This window comes from Trematomus bernacchii, unplaced genomic scaffold (assembly GCF_902827165.1).
Source record: "Trematomus bernacchii unplaced genomic scaffold, fTreBer1.1, whole genome shotgun sequence".
NCBI lineage: Eukaryota > Metazoa > Chordata > Actinopteri > Perciformes > Nototheniidae > Trematomus > Trematomus bernacchii.
The window spans coordinates 1,772,735-1,789,110 of NW_022987477.1; the positions used below are offsets into that span (position 1 = coordinate 1,772,735).

General features: G+C 44.2%; 1 protein-coding gene across 2 annotated transcripts in view; it reads right to left on the reverse strand.

The window, feature by feature from the left end:
- Positions 1–422: 422 nt before the first annotated feature.
- nck1b (NCK adaptor protein 1b) overlaps positions 423–16,376 on the reverse strand; it is a 34,125-nt gene continuing 18,171 nt past the window's right edge. The window contains exons 1-3 of one of the 2 annotated variants that reach the window (XM_034146253.1): positions 15,909–16,070; positions 6,061–6,800; positions 423–4,325 (exon numbers count right to left, since the gene is read on the reverse strand). In XM_034146253.1, the coding sequence (XP_034002144.1) occupies positions 4,125–4,325; positions 6,061–6,800; positions 15,909–15,942 (975 nt within the window). In that variant the 5' untranslated portion in view covers positions 15,943–16,070 and the 3' untranslated portion in view covers positions 423–4,124. Of the gene's footprint in view, positions 4,326–6,060; positions 6,801–15,908; positions 16,071–16,376 lie in introns of those variants that run through there. The other variant, XM_034146244.1, reaches the window with a different exon arrangement.

The window sequence follows — 16,376 nt, forward strand, 5'->3', positions numbered from 1 at the left end:
GGTGTAATGACACACGTGGCCACCAGATGGCGCACATGCAACACACAAAACCACAGCTGTGAAAAGTCCCCGTTTAAACTGCAATATTATCACATCATAGCGACGGGAACAAAGGAAACCCACCCAGTTTTTAGAAAGTTCGGCTAGTTTGCACAACTTCTTTTTTTATGTATCCAATAAACACACCTTTAGGAAAGAAGGGAAGTTAAAGGGGCCCTATTCTGCTCATTTTCAGATTCACATTTGTTTGTTTTTGCTCCCAATGTTCACATTTGAGCTTCTGCAGACCATTTACATGCACATAAACCTATATAAACACACTACAGGAAAGGAAAAACCCCAAAAAGCAGAATAGGGCCCCTTTAAGGAAAAGTGGATATACCAACATTTAACAATTCACAACAGATCAAAACAAGACATGATCATTTTTTTGCCGTTTATTACGTCTTTCGAACACTCTAATAAACTCTTCTAAATTATTACACCTGAAGACGATCTCCTCCCCCCCCCTCCCCCGCCATAAAAACAGTATTAAGAGCATGACATTAAATTTCACAGCACTGCCTTTATCATTCCACAGCATGGATCTGTTTTGCTTCACTCTCTCATACAGGGAAAAAAAAAAGCTTTGTGGGACAGAGACCACCAAGAAAGCAGCACAAAAAGCACCAACAGTTTAAAAAAACACGGGTCGATTGTTCTGGATATCATCGAGAAATCAGTCAAGATGATCTCAGGCTTGGTTAGCAGACAAGAAATACGTTTCCAGCTGCTCTGTAGTTTCTTGATTTGATCAACGATAATATCCGTCACAACTGACCTCTGTGTCTTTATAAGCAAAACCATTTCTGTACAGCTACAAGGCTCTGCTCATGCGGCCTCCATTGGTGTAAAATGAAAAGTAAAATCCCAATTTATAACAATATCAAGGAGATACTCTGTATTCAAATAACACATTGAGGATTTTTTTTTGTACATATTTAAGTGGCTAAAAGTGAATGTCTTACACTAGTCTTATATGAAACACATACAGACTATTTCCTTGGAAACATGGAGGATGCCGGTACATGAGATTCAGGTCATGATTACATCACACCTGCAGGTTCTGAATGAACATCAGCACATATGTACATGTAGGCGTTTAAGAAGTTATACTTGATGAGATCAGCAAAGGTAAGGTCACTTGAAACTACACACAATATCACCAAATGGGCATTTTATGCGTGACAAAAAGACACGTTTTTAGCCGACAGCTAAAGGAGGGAAACACACCTTCTCGATAAGGATGACATCCTCCAACACATCGCAGACTGACGCACATGCAAAGCAAATAACACGGCTAAGTGACAAGAAGTGGGAGGAAAAGATACAAATAATAAGATGTTAACCTTTGGTTGACAGAAAGCTGTGAAGGCACATTCAAATCTCCTAAATCCTTCAAACTGTCGCACGGTGCGTTGGCGGTTGTCACTTTAATGCTGCGAAATATTGCAGATGCTTTCAATATGGAGGGAGGGGATTTCACAAATGATAGCGTTTGGTTAATACTATCTCACATGAAGAATCAGAGGGGGGAAAAAAGGCAGAAATTAGTGACAAAAAACAGGATTTCTGTAACCAAAATACTGCTCTGCAAAACAGAAGAAAGGAGGCAAAAACAACCAAAATATCAATACTTTTTTACAGATTTTGGACCCAAAATAAACCATTTTTCATCACGTCGAACAAGAGCTTTTTCGAGTCCAAACCGGAGCTTTTTTTTTTATTCCTGGAATGTTGTTTTTGTCCCGCTTAATGCGAACTTAAACTCACTGCAGGTGCATAATTAGAACTTGCCATGAATCAAAGTGAAAGGTAATTGTTTGCAGTGTCCATTTCGTACGGCTCCAAAACAGAGAGAAGAAGCAGCTTTCTCTGTCACTCAGCAGAGAGGTTCACACCCATGTGTTCTTTGTGGCATGACTGACTTTCTCATGCTTGGATTCATTAGAAGTTACAAACCCATCCAACATGTTTCATCCTCAAACTATGATACATCAGCTTTGGCCTCAGTTCACTTCCCCGCCCGTCAGTGCCTGGAAATCTCTAATCCAGATCCTCCGTGGAAACACACTCTCCCAGATCGCTGCTTGTTTTTTTTAAGGTCCATTTTTCCACTGCTCCTCAATGATATCCCTCCTCCCTCCATCTCTCTCTTTTTCTCCGAGCTCAGGTCCAACAGCTGGAGAACTCATCACCCCGAGCATCATCATCATCATCATCATCTGCTAGCTGCGACATTCAAACAAATACTTGGTCCATTTTCACTCCACGACTAACTCGATCACTGTAAATACAAACCAGGGGCTCTGCTGGGTTTGAAACAAGCTGGATTCCCCCCCCCCGAATAATCTACCTGCCAGCTGTGAAGACCCGGAAATGTTGAGTACCCCAAAGTTGTACGTTATAGTATGGGTCCCCAGCACATAGAAACTACCGGATGCTGACTTGCATATGATGGGGAATTTGCACAAAGAGCATACGTTGCATTAAATAGCACATGCAGACAATAGGTAAACAATGGCTTTTGCCGATTTGGACAATTCTGGTGTGTTTTTTTAAGGTTATTGAGGATGTTGAATCCATTTCTGATATGTTTAGGATAACAAATTGCAGTTTTGAGTCCCCTAAAACTCCATAGAGTTCAAAACATGGCAACTTTCTGGTTAAAACTGCCATTGTTGATCTTCCAACATCCTCCAAAACCACTCAAAAATGTTTCAAATCGGCCAAGTCATTTTAAAACTGTTGTCAACTTATGCTAATTGTGCAAATTGCCCGACATATGCAGGTTAGCATCGGTCAGCTTCTATGTACTGGGGACCCGTACTAAACATCATAAAACTTCGGGGTACTCAACATCTCCACGTTCACAACAGGACTCTACGACCTGCACACAGACTATAAGCGAGGAGACTTCTTAAGACATTTTTAAATGAAATGCCCAGATAACCATCAAGCATTTCCTTCACCTCCTGAAACCCTCAGAGGAGGAGGAGGGCGTCTCCTCTCCCAGCTGGATGTGTATTCGCTGCGACCGCACTAACTCGACCCCTGGGTGACCCCCTAACTCCTCCAGTGATCACTAATTCAGGAGCGGTGACATCATCCTTCGCTCGTTCCCCCCCCCCCTCCTCCTCCTCCGCCCTCAACATGTGCAGAGAAACGTCCCCTTTGGCAACTTTACAGGACGCCTCAGCTGTCACTCACACTCTTCCGAGGGAAAGCACTCCACGTGACCTCTATGGACACACTGTTTTCGGAGATAACAGCGGGGGTGAGGACACTTTTCTGTTTGCATGCACCATGCAGCGTCACCCCCCCCCCCACCACACACACACTGCGATGCCTCGGCTTTGTAACATTCACATGATATGGATACAGCAATATGTGAGACACGCAAAGACAACTAGTTTGCACGAGAAGAGCAATCCTCCTAGAACCCGCAGATCTGTGACACTCCGATCGCCGCCGCCGCCGCCTAACAGGTATCAATAAATATATTTTGGTCACTTGTTTTTTTTGTTGTATTCATGATTAGCAGAAGTCGTGGATTAGTGTGTCCACAATCATAAAAGAACGAATTAAGACAGACGACACAGAAATGAGCTCTGCGGGATAGTTTGCTTAAAAAACACGGGGCGGGTGGTTGTCGTGTTGGATACAGTTCAAATAAAGAAATCACATTTAAAAAATAAAAAAAACTGTTAAAAAGATTATATATTATCAACAAAAACAAAAGAAAAGAAACTAAATGCAACTCTAATAGATATCAAGGTGGAAATACATGGCATTGCCTATGACCTAACACATCTGGATAATTTAAAATAGGCGACCAAGAGGTCTGTAGTCAACTCTCAGGAGTCCATATCGTCTCTTTGTCTCCCCCTTTTTCCTCCGTGTCTCTCCCATGCTTTTCCCATACCTCCTCTTGGAATGCTCACAAATCGGGCATTGAAGTCCCGGCGATGTGTCGAGTCCTCAGGCTTGGAGTTGACATGTTAGTGTGCCGTAGGTTATCTGTGTATATATGGATGCAGTTAATGTAAAAATGTGTGTGTTCCTGTGTGTGCAGCGGAGAGGGATCAGGAGGCGGCCAGGGCCTTGATCAGGTACAGTTTGTCTCCCTGCTCGCTGGTGAAGATGGGAGCCTTTTTGTAGTGTTCCACAAGCTCCTCCATGGAGTTGAACTTGCGCTGTCCGATGCAGTAAAGGGTTTCCTTCAGCTGCACCTTGAAATGCTTGTTCTTGCTCTGCGCCTTCAGGGAGATGGAGAAGTCGTTTGGCTGCGGAAAGAAAGAGAAATGTGACGTTACATTATCAGACGGACAGATTCCTACCTCCTGAGGACAGTGAGACACACAACTGCTCGTAGCATTTACTGCTGCAGTCGCATAGCAAGGATTTAGATAATAGGTATAAGAATATGACCGTGACCTTTTATTTGTTTATTGAGATTTAAAAGCTTAGAGAGATTGTGGAACGTAGCAAACGCAGTGCAGATATATCAGATGGATGTGGGAGGGAGAGAGACCGGCTTTAAAAAGTGCTTAAATATCGCCCTACACTTTCTTTAAGTGTGATGTAGGATCACTGTGTTGGACTGACAACCAAAGCCTTATCCACATTATTGAAAACGTTCATCAATCAAAATCATAGTATCCAGGGCCCTTGCTGCTGTAACCTTTGTAGGCAAGGCACGTTTATTTATATAGCACCTTTCAACACAAGGCAATTCAAAGTGCTTTACCGAAATGAAAGACATTGAGAAACATATTGTAACGTTCCACAATAGGAGTCGGAAACATAACAAAAAGTTATTAGGTTTAATAACTCCTTTGATAGCATAGAGAGGCGAAGTCCCTCCCTTTCCGGTGGACCTCCATGGGACCTTATTTCGGAAAAAGTATGTATTGAAGTCAATGGGGAGAGAAAGATTATCGTTCGATCCCGTTTGAATTGTGCCACGAATTACACGTATGATGTTTGTCAATTTAAAAGATAATTTTGCAAGTCAAAAAAATTAAAATGTGTCGTAAAACTGTGAAGTAACACTTTTGTTTGTGTGAAACCTCTCAATGACCTACTTCTCCCGTCCCGCACCACACACCCAGACGGCCGTCACGTTGGCACATTTCATTTCTTTCTTTCAGAATGAGGCGGAAAGTATTAAAAGAGGTGAAAATCACTCCAAGTCTGGGCATGTTGAGAGCTGTACATACACACAAGGGGAGTGAGTCGGTTCCTAAGAGCCAGCATGCGGGACCGGGACTCTGGGATTTGTAGTCTTCCTAGTTGCGTATTTTTCATAGTCTTATATTTCAACAGTTTTACGACAAACTGTGACTTTTCTGACATGGAAATGATTTTTTAAGATTGACAAACATCATATGTGTAATTCGTGGCACAATTCAAACGGGATCCAAAGATAATCTTTCTCTCTCCATTGACTTCAATACATCATTTTTCCCGAAATAAGGTCCCATGGGTCGGAAGTAGAAGGGCGGGACTTCGCCTCTCTATACAGATATAGGTTCATAGGTCACAGGTTACAGGTTCAACATCACTCAGTACTCCACTCCCTAACTCTCACACACACACACACAGCAGGGTCAACATCACCACTCTCCAGCCCTCCCCCTCTGCCCCCCCCAACCACAGGCCCGCACACCGACCAGCATTACTGAGCAGCTCTGTGATTGGCAGAGAGACGGGGGATGCTTGAGTGACCCACTCAGCACCCTATACCGGGTCGCTACAATATTATGAAATGACATTTTTTCCATCCCTAGATATTACAAAAGTGAAGTGGAATTTCAACACTTGATGCTGTCACCTTGATTCCAATTTCAGATTCCTGTGTTTGCCTAACTGAATTGGTTTAAAGAGAGAAAACATTTGGACTAAAAGTCGACTAAAACTATGAAGGATAAAAAGGACTAAAATGTGACTAAAACGAATAACCATTTTCGTCTAAAGACTAAATCAAAAATATCTGCCAAAATGAACACTGCTACTGACCGATGACTCGCTGTCCCGGATGAGGAAGTCCCCCTCGACGCCCCTCTGGTTGAGCGCGACCTCCGCCTGGTGGCGCGTCACCTTCCCGTAGTACCACTCCTTCCCCGCGAAGCGCCCCACGGTGGAGGGCGTGATGTAGTCGCAGTCGGGCGTGGGCGGCCCCACGGGTCCCGCTCCGGGTTTAAACGAACCGGAGTCCAGCACCGTGACGTAGTTTTTAGGCACCAAGCCCAGCTGTCCGTCCGCTTTGCGACACTTCCACCACTCGGGGTCGTTCTCCGGCTTCTCCACCACCTCCATCACCTCGCCCTTCTCAAAGTTCAGCTCCTCGTCGTTCCCGGAGCCGAAGGGGTAGAGCGCCTGGACCGTGTGCAGCACGCGGTTCCCGTTGGCGGTGCTGTTCACCACGGCCGCCAGCTTCTCCGTCAGCGATCCGGCGGGGTCTCCAAGCCCGCCCCCCGCCGTGCCGTCCATGTCCTCCGTCACGTAGTTGGAGGGGAACCACCCGGAGCGCCCGCTGTAGCTGCCGCGCCACCATCCGTCGCTGCACTTCTCCATCACCACCACCCGCGTGCCCTTCACCAGAGACAGCTCGTCCTCGCGCTCCGCCGTGTAGCTGAACTTCACCAGCGCCGGAAGGTTGAGGTCGTACAGACGCTCGCCGTTATCGTACCCGTCTGCGTCCGCGTTGGAGGCCGTGTCCCTCATCCCGCCCTTCCTGCTCTTCACCTTCCCAATCCCTAGAAGAAGGAAAGAAATCAAGGTGGAAGAGTTTAGAAAACATCATAGGTCTGTAAACATTACTTATAGTGAAAACCACCCTTGAATGATGGGATGGTAGACTAAAAGCTTTAGGAATCCAAACTATAACATACAATAAGTACCCTGTATCAAGATTGATGCAAAACAAGTGACATGTGACCTTTTTAGAGAGGTTTAGAAGAAATAAAACACTTCTGGGGTCATTTGGGTGGATTTTCCATATCTCTGGCCGCCGTCGGTCGATGTTGATGATTGACACCTCTTTGTAAGCGTTAGAGCCAATAGAATCGAGGGGAAGTTCCTAAAATCCATCTAAACATTACCCATTGGTGAATAGAGTGATGCGTAGCCAGAATGCCCAAAACCGGAAGCTGTCATACACTCTCGTAGCTATCATAGCAGCTAATATGAAATCTCAGTTATTGACATAAAAATGGAATGATGGATTATCAGTAATCATTTCAAAGTGACAGACACATTGGATTAACCTATGGATTAACCTTCAGATGCGTTTTTATCGTTTTAATGCCATTGAACACGACTTTTGATCAGAAACAGCAACGGTAAGACTTATTATCTGATTTGGTCCCGTAAAGCTAATTTTGTTGTTGTTTGTTGTCGTTTCGCCGCGAGTTCTGATCGCTCAGTGATGATACTTATATGTCTGGAATCTGTGGAATATCAGCTTGCTAATCGATATCTTGTTTGTGTAGCTATGATCAGTAATAAGGGTATTTTACCTTGAGTTCTGTGCTAAGTGTGTTAGCATTTTTTCACTCAGGGCTAATTCAGAGCCTTTGTTATTATCCTGGTTTCGTTTTAGCTAAAAATGGTTAATATTGTCTGAAAGCTGAGTTTCTTCCCGTTAAGTGGGTATGACACATTCATAGTTTGTTAAATGTTAAGAAGCACTCAGCTTAAAAAAAACCCAGATTATAACGTTACATTTGGAAAAATATTTACATGAAACATAGATATACTAAAAAACGACATACAGTCTAAAATGAAAAAATAATCTGAATAATAAAATAACTGCAGTATTGTTATGAAAAGTGGAAGCTGTGCAGATACTAAAAGGAGGTATTTTTATAAACAAATGTGCAAAAATATTCAGAGGGTCGTGCAGGACTGAAATAAATGAAAACGGTTCGATACTCTTAAAGTCATCATTTCCTAGAAAGCAGTCCTCTAATACATATTTTTAAACTCCTCCACTGATGTGGGACGAGTCTCACACACGGTATGAATAAAAGAAACCTCTGAAAATTGAAGGGAGGAATAAAAAGCTCTCAGACAAATACCAGGCGGCGATAATAAGCATTAAGGGCTGTGCTGAAGTACAGGCAGGGTGGGTAAGCAGGGCTGAAATCATTCCTTTTCCACATTTACAGTGGTCTAAACCCCCCACACTCCAGATCCAGAAACATTCTTGGGGATTAGTCCGAGATGCTGAGGAAACTAAAAAAAAGTGGTGTGGGCTAGAAAAGAAATATGTACAAATGTAGTTTATGAAAGTTCTGCAGCTTCCTGACATTTAAGTGAACTCTTGAACTCTAAGTCACATTTCATTGCTGCTAATCACATCGCGCTAATCACCCTTACACCTGCGGCAACTTTTTTTCACAGCAGCTGGATACAACAATCTGTCTCACAATGCTCTACTTCCTCCCTCTTGCTTCCAAACAAATCCGATGCCTCTTAACCTCATCACGCTCTGAGCTGATTCAAAGGGCACATTTATTAAGACTTTCTCAACTGTGGCCGAGTGGAAACAAGCTTTTCCTTTTGGGTTAGCGGGGTAAATGTCAGGCAGTCACACGGGGACTGGGTGGATTTGATCGCTCAACTCATTGGCAGCTCTTTAGCTAACAGAAGGGGGGGGATTACCGAGCCCTTTAGCCTGGTCCTGGAGGCTTTGGCAGAGCTGTGGTCAAGAATGTCCACTTGGCAGCATGCTAACAGTTGTCTGAAACACATGAGGATAGCAGTGGAGACGTCGCAGCTTCACGGCTTGATCTGGATTTGCATTACTTGTGTAAACAACCATCCACCATGTTGTTAGTCCTTGCAAAGCTTACTGTTATTGTCACAGCTGATGATGTAGGCAGACATTGATACCAGACACAGTGAGCAAAGCAGTGACTGTTTCTGATTACGTTTGCACAGCGATTGCTTACATAATCAAAAGTCAAAGGTGTACAATTATATAGGAAAACAGGGTGTTGTCACCAGTACAGTGTGTGTGTGTGTTTTCTGAGCGAGGGACATGACTAATTTGTCACAACGCCACCACAGATACAGCAGTCCTGAAACATGTCGGTGACTCAAGGAGAGCAGACACATTTCATGGTAGTGCTGAGAGTCCAACGTCAAATTGCTTCCAGGTAGACCCTGTTATTAGTCACACCACTGCAGATAACTACAGACTGCAGACAGGGTGTTAAGAGACGTCTGTAGAGGTGGAGGTGCAGTCGACTCAGGCCTCCATGCGATTTCAAAATGGAGCACCACAAAAGAGAAATACAAAACCAAAGTATACGTTTATACTTTGCACATTCATAAAATAGGTAAACTGGAGAAGGCCACACAAGCTGGATAGGATGTAAATGCTATCAAAGCCTCTTCCACACTGCCTAAAACGACTCAATTGAACTGAATATGGTGACATCCCTATGTAAGACTCTTGCTTCTATAGAGTGCCACAGTGACGCGTCCTAAAACCCGGAAGTAAGTTAGCATTGTTACCACTTCCGGTTCCTTCGCCAAAAAAGCAATGAGATCTCTCCATAGGGTTTAGGAAGATAGCTGGAAATAAGGTCTGTGGTTGAGACGCATTGAAGAGACGGATCACGTTTTGTTCTACGACATTAAATCCATCAGCAGTGACCCCGCTGGTGATTTCTGAAGAGTTGACGTGTCTGAAAAACGATGGTTGTTACCAAGTGGCTGAATAGGACTACAGAAGTTGTCGAGGGTCGTTGTACGTCATTACGCCGAACACGTAAACACTGCTCTAAGTTGCCCTGTTCTGCTTGAAAGCAAGTCCCTGCCTCCTGCAAAGTGTTCAAACAAACGCTTCAACTCGTACCATTTAGAATCTGTGTGTTTGAATATGGATCTTAAGTTGGCGTGACGTTGAAGCAGCGACCCTGCCCTTTATAGCATAACGTTAGCATTTTGCTAGATTTATGATTAGAAAATTCTAAAAGTAGGGAAGACATGTGGAGATTATCCGGCTGAACAAAACGTGATCCGTCTCTTAAATGTGTTTCAACCACAGACCTTATTTTCAGCTATTTTCCAAAATCCTATGGAGAACTTGCGTTTTTGTCGAAGGAACCGGAAGGAGTTTACTTCCGGGTTTTAGGACGCGTCACTGTGGAACTCTATTGGCTAGCGCTCCAACACATTGTACGTGATAAGGCTAAGGGGCGGGACATCTCTAAGCTGGTTGACCAATCACAACAGAGCCGACCAGCTAACCAATCAAAGCAGACTGGGCTCTGGTCTCAGACAGAGGGTGAAAAGAGGTGCTGCAGCACAGGCAGTATGAGAGAAATAAAGAGCTTTTTGAACATTAAAAAAGGACATTTGAGGAAATGTTTAACTATTTTCTGACCGAGCGAACAACTAATCAAAGAAATAACCGACAGATGAACTGACAATAAAAAAAGTCCCATCCCTGCTAAAACTGCAAAGTTGAGAGTTGAGGAAGAATAACATGTTCGTGCACGTGCAGGTGCAAGCCCCGGGACGTTTAGTGCACAGTGGGAAATGATCTAGTTAGCTGGAAACAAGGGTTAAAGGTCAAACCTGCATAAATAAATAATATTTCAGCTCCAGCAGAGTCGAGTCAAAGCTTATATTTTGTTATCTCTCTGACCAGGTAACAGCTCTTATCAGCATGTCAGTGATTTCATGTGTTGCTTCCTGCTACACTCACACAAGCACTTTGCATTAGAAACGCACAAAGCCCAGACCCACTGCATTTGACTAGATGCTCCATCTAAGCCGAGGCAATGAAGGGCAGTTGGGATTTGCCTTTATGGTTAGTGATGAGAGAGGAGATAAGGTGTTACTGAGGGCTGTACTGATACTGTGGGTTCATTGGTGAGAATGTAATGGCAATGCAGCAAAGAATAACTGTGAGTTTGTGCTTAATTTTTACGATTGATCAGAGGGTCTTATCTTACCACACACACTAAGAGCAAAGCTTCAATGGTGGACACAGCTGCCTTCTGATCAGCTGGCAATAACTGATTTTGGCAGGCACCTACTTGATCTTCTGCCAGGTTAAATGGAGCTGAAACTAGGGGACAATATTAGGACCGTCAAATATTTTCCCTTCAGTAAAAACAAGTACAGAGGGCATCCTGGTACGATGACTGAATGTGGGAAAAACATCTGGTTTATTGAATGCAAAGAGTACTAAGCATTAACTACCATAACTTATTTCTTATATCGTATTTTATTTACATTTATACAAAGAACCAGCTGACATTTGTGCATTTATAGTGTTACCTTAGGCCATATGCATGCTTGTGCTCTAGGCAACCCAGACCCTGCAAATGGTATTAGGGTTACACAATGACTGGGCAATTTGAGGTCAAGCTCTTCAGACAGCTGTTGTGACGGACTGTTTGTCATCAGGACGCGGGACATCTTTAAGTATGGGACAGCAGCAGCCCACATTACTGTCCAGACCGGCCAAGTATAATTGATTAAAAGTGAAAGTAGGTAGTCAATAACTTATAATGTGCCAATTTAGAGCTCAAATACTGAATCATGTAAAGAGGCCTTCACAGTAGATATGCAACAATCGATTGGCCACCAGTTACCAGATGACCCGTTTCATTTGTCAGATGTTTTCCCAGACAAACTACTCGCATGATGCTGAGAAAACAAAGAAAGACTGGTGTGGGCGAGACACAAATATCACTGGTGTTTTAACATGCAATGGAATATCTATTTTAAAGGAAATAAAAACATGTTTGCTGTCGATTAAAGTTTCTACGAATAAATAAAATCTTCAGAATTCAAGCCTAGATGTAATTTCTCCACCTGAACTAAAAGGGAATATTTCTAACTGCGTGAACTTGGCATGTCTTTTACACAGATGTTGCAGCGTCCCTGAATCTTATCTGCTGCTACCTGGGAAATGTCTCCAACACAGATAAGACGTTTCCAGGACTTTGCACTCCTCCGAGTCGACGTCAGATGCTTTTTCCTGTGCATTTCTTGAGGGGAGGATGCGGAGGAAAGGAAGTCATGTTGCGTGAGATGGCAGTAAATCACAGCAAACAATGACTGCATTTATGTTAAACCACTCTGAAAACTTCACTTTTTGTTTACAGATGAGGTGCCTCGGCTGGAGGAGAAGAAAGTGCAGAGGGAGGTTTTTTTGGCAACCACTGACGGACAGGAAGTAGTTTTGTTTTTTAACTCTGGCCTCCCTACGCTGGCTGGCTGTCCATTGTCTGCCGGAGCCCTTTCGACCTCTCGGCTTCCCTCCTTTTCAGGGCTCTTCCTCTCTGGACGACAACACCCCGCGTCAGGCTGTCTGACAGCGGCTGAACATCCCATGCACTTGAACACACCACGACCGCTGGGACACAGCAGGGAAACGGCTGCTGAAAAGATTCCTTAAAAAGGTCCCCTATTATACTGTTTTTCATCAATATATCACAGGTCTCATATATATACAGAACATGTCTCTGATTGGCTGAAACACCAAACAGATCATTGCAGCATTACCCATAATCCCCTCTGTTTCAGCCCTGTTTCCAAAGTGCTGATTCTCTGTCTGTTACTTTAGATGAAAATAAGGAGCCCCTCCCCACGCCCCTCTGAGAGAGATTTGGTTAAAAAGAACTCAATGGTGCTCTAGGAGGAGATTCAGGTGATAAGGTGGGGGGGGGGGTTACCTTGGTTGGTGATTGGCTAATGGTTACACAAGACAAAACATCGTTATGACATCATAAAGTGGCCAAAATCTGATCAGCTCATTTTCAGACAGGTTTTTATAGAAATGGATCAGGAGAAAAAGAGAGAGAATCTTTGTTCCTGAAACTTTCAGAGTCTCTTTGCACAGAGGGGACACATGTTGATGTAGAAGAGACATGAAGAAGAGGGGACACATGTTGATGAAGAAGAGACATGAAGAAGAGGGGACACATGTTGATGTAGAAGAGACATGAAGAAGAGGGGACACATGTTGATGTAGAAGAGACATGAAGAAGAGGGGACACATGTTGATGTAGAAGAGACATGAGGAAGAGGGGACACATGTTGATGTAGAAGAGACATGAAGAAGAGGGGACACATGTTGATGTAGAAGAGACATGAAGAAGAGGGGACACATGTTGATGTAGAAGAGACATGAAGAAGAGGGGACACATGTTGATGTAGAAGAGACATGAAGAAGAGGGGACACATGTTGATGTAGAAGAGACATGAAGAAGAGGGGACACATGTTGATGTAGAAGAGACATGAAGAAGAGGGGACACATGTTGATGTAGAGGAGACATGAAGAAGAGGGGACACATGTTGATGTAGAAGAGACATGAAGAAGAGGGGACACATGTTGATGTAGAGGAGACATGAAGAAGAGGGGACACATGTTGATGTAGAAGAGACATGAAGAAGAGGGGACACATGTTGATGTAGAAGAGACATGAAGAAGAGGGGACACATGTTGATGTAGAAGAGACATGAAGAAGAGGGGACACATGTTGATGAAGAAGAGACATGAAGAAGAGGGGACACATGTTGATGAAGAAGAGACATGAAGAAGAGGGGACACATGCTGATGTAGGTGACCTTTAAAACCCCTAAGTGTGTGCTAAATGTGCAGGTAATAGGATGGAAACTCCTCCCTATCAAAACCTAATGTCTGTCCTCTCTGTGTGTACAGCAATTTAAACTCTGACAACAATGTGTCACTGGCGTTCACCAGACGTGTGACGCAACACAGCAGCCCTCAGCCATATGGTTTAGTATGAGACTCCCACATTAAATGTAATGACAGCGTGTGCGCAGTGAGAAAGAGTGAGTCAAAGTAACTAAGGGGAATGTGTGGGCATTTTTCCTCACTTGGGGAAGGAGTCTTTGGACACCTTTTAAGACGACAGCTTCAATCAAAGCGTCTGACTGAAAGCTGCACAGGAAACATCCAGAGCTCTTTGAACTTCAGCTGTGAGAAACTTCAAACACAGCCATGAGTCTCTGTGATGGAGCCGGAGGGAGGGATGGAGGCATGGAGCTCCATTTGGTTTTTACAGCTCCGGACAGTGCAGCGTTTACCGCCAGGGGCCAATCAGAACCCTTCCCTGACAGAGAAACAACGTGGTTGCCTTTCTATCTGTGAAAATATCTTTTAAAAACTCTAATTTTCCAACTTTTTCTTACTATTTATCCTAACCTGGATGCCAGTGACCCTTATACAAAGGACATTATATCTTACAGATGCCAAAACTTTGATATCAAATCAGAAACTAACCGATTTTCTGGCTGAAATTGTCTTTTTAAATTGATGTATAAATCATTTTCTTCTATTTTTCTTGATAGTTTTGTCAATAAAAAGTCACAAAACTGTGGCTGACACTTCTTCAAATGTCTTCAAATATTCTGAAATCAGTTTACTGTAACATATGCCAAGAAAAGAAACAAACTCTGACATTAAAACTATCAAATATTTGCCATTTTGCTTATAAAATACACCAAAAGAAGAGGGGAGTTTTCACAGTTCTCTGACAATTAGTTTACAACACTTGCTAGAGTTCAACATGTCCAAACCACTGCTCACTTCCTGTTGAGCAATTCTTAAGTCACGGGAAAACAAAGATGAGTGGACGGCTTAACAAGAGAAAAACATCTTAAGGCCTGAGTGACGGCGAGGACTCTCCCGCCAATCTCTTTGGCTTTTTCTGGTGTGGAAGCAGCGACGGGCGGTTACGAGAAAACAATCTGGAAACGAAGCAACGAGGGACGGCGACTGCCACAAAGTCAAACGGACAGACCACCGCTCAATGATTCAACTTCCTTTCTGACTTCTCACTTCCTCTCTCTCCAATGCTCGGGGAGAAATGTGGCTCAAATTAGAGTTTCCGCTCGCTGGGGAGGCTAAGGAACAGGAAAGCGAAAGGGAGGGGAAACAGAGGAGGCTAACGGCTCTCAGTTTACACAAGCAGAAGGTTTGTTAGCTCATCTCTATGCTCCTCTCAGCCCTTTACAAGCAGCAAGTAGGGGAGATAGAGAGGCAGGAGATACCACTCAACAGTTACAAGGTGAGATTACAGCATGGCTGTGCGCCGCGGCCTTTTGAAAAAGCGTGTCAGCTTAGGTTGTAAAGTATCCATGCCGGGCAGTGACATTCCTCTGATAACCGAGCGAGGTGCGGGAGACGGGAGCCCGGTTTCCCATCAATCAGCAGAGACCCCCGGCTCCCTCGCAGCACAATGCCTACAGTGTTAGCACCCCGCCACTGTAGCTCATGACTAGCGGTGGGCTGGAGGAGTGGAGCGACCCTCCCAGAAACAGCCAGCTCGCCCTCAGGCTAGCATAAAAGAAAACAGACTTTGGCCATGTCTTGAGATATTCCACTTAACATTGTGGATAGGGGGGGGGTCTTCGAGCATGATAATGTAATCCAGTGAGTTGCAGCCCACTCACTAGGACAAATGCTTGGGAAAAGGGAGTAGGATTACTGTGTGTGTGTTTAAAAGAACGAGACAGAGAAGGATTGCTGAGGCAATTACAGGCTTGGGCTCAGCCGAAGCCTTTTCAAAAAGCATATCCACCCAGTCGCTGCAGCACAGACACGGCCTCAAAGCGCTGCTCAGACAACCCCTCTCTGCCGGCACTACATGTTAGCACAGACATCTTTCTAATTGTGACACATTCCCTCGCTGAAAGTGACTAGAAATCAAAGTGAAAAACCAGAAAGGGAACATGAAAGGAGAAGAAACCTGACAACCGCTGCTGCACAGCAAGACAGAGAGTAGACAGAAGCTCTCAAACTTCCCTTAAAAGCTCTCCACATCAAGTCAAAATAACAAACAAGCAGCTTAAAGTTAAAAAAACTCACGAAAGAAATGTTTGAATAGGTTAGCCATGTCCATTTTGGGCTCGCCGTCTCTCCCTGGCTTTTTCCCGGCCCCTGCTCTCTTCCCACTGCAGCTGTAGAGTTATTCCATGTGAACACCCAGAAAGCTGGGCGGATAGCGGAGCAGGGCAGCCCACTCTGTGACCATGTGGTGCGGCTCAGCCAATCACAGAGCAGGACAGAGAGGCCTCCGGTCTAGCTCTGGAAGGCAGAGTACAGAGGCCTCATGGAAAGGGGAAGACGTGGGAAGGGAGGGGGGTTGGAGCTCAGATTCAGAAAGAAAAATAGATAAAAGAAAGGGGATACAGGGAAAGGGAAGGAGCCGTTTCATCCACATTAAGCAGCATTTTGGTATTTTTTTGTTGTGATCTGATTAAATCCACTCAGTAAGAAAAGTGCTGGGACGCTGTAATGGCTGAGTGAGTCAGAGAGTGCTCCGTGTCACATGAC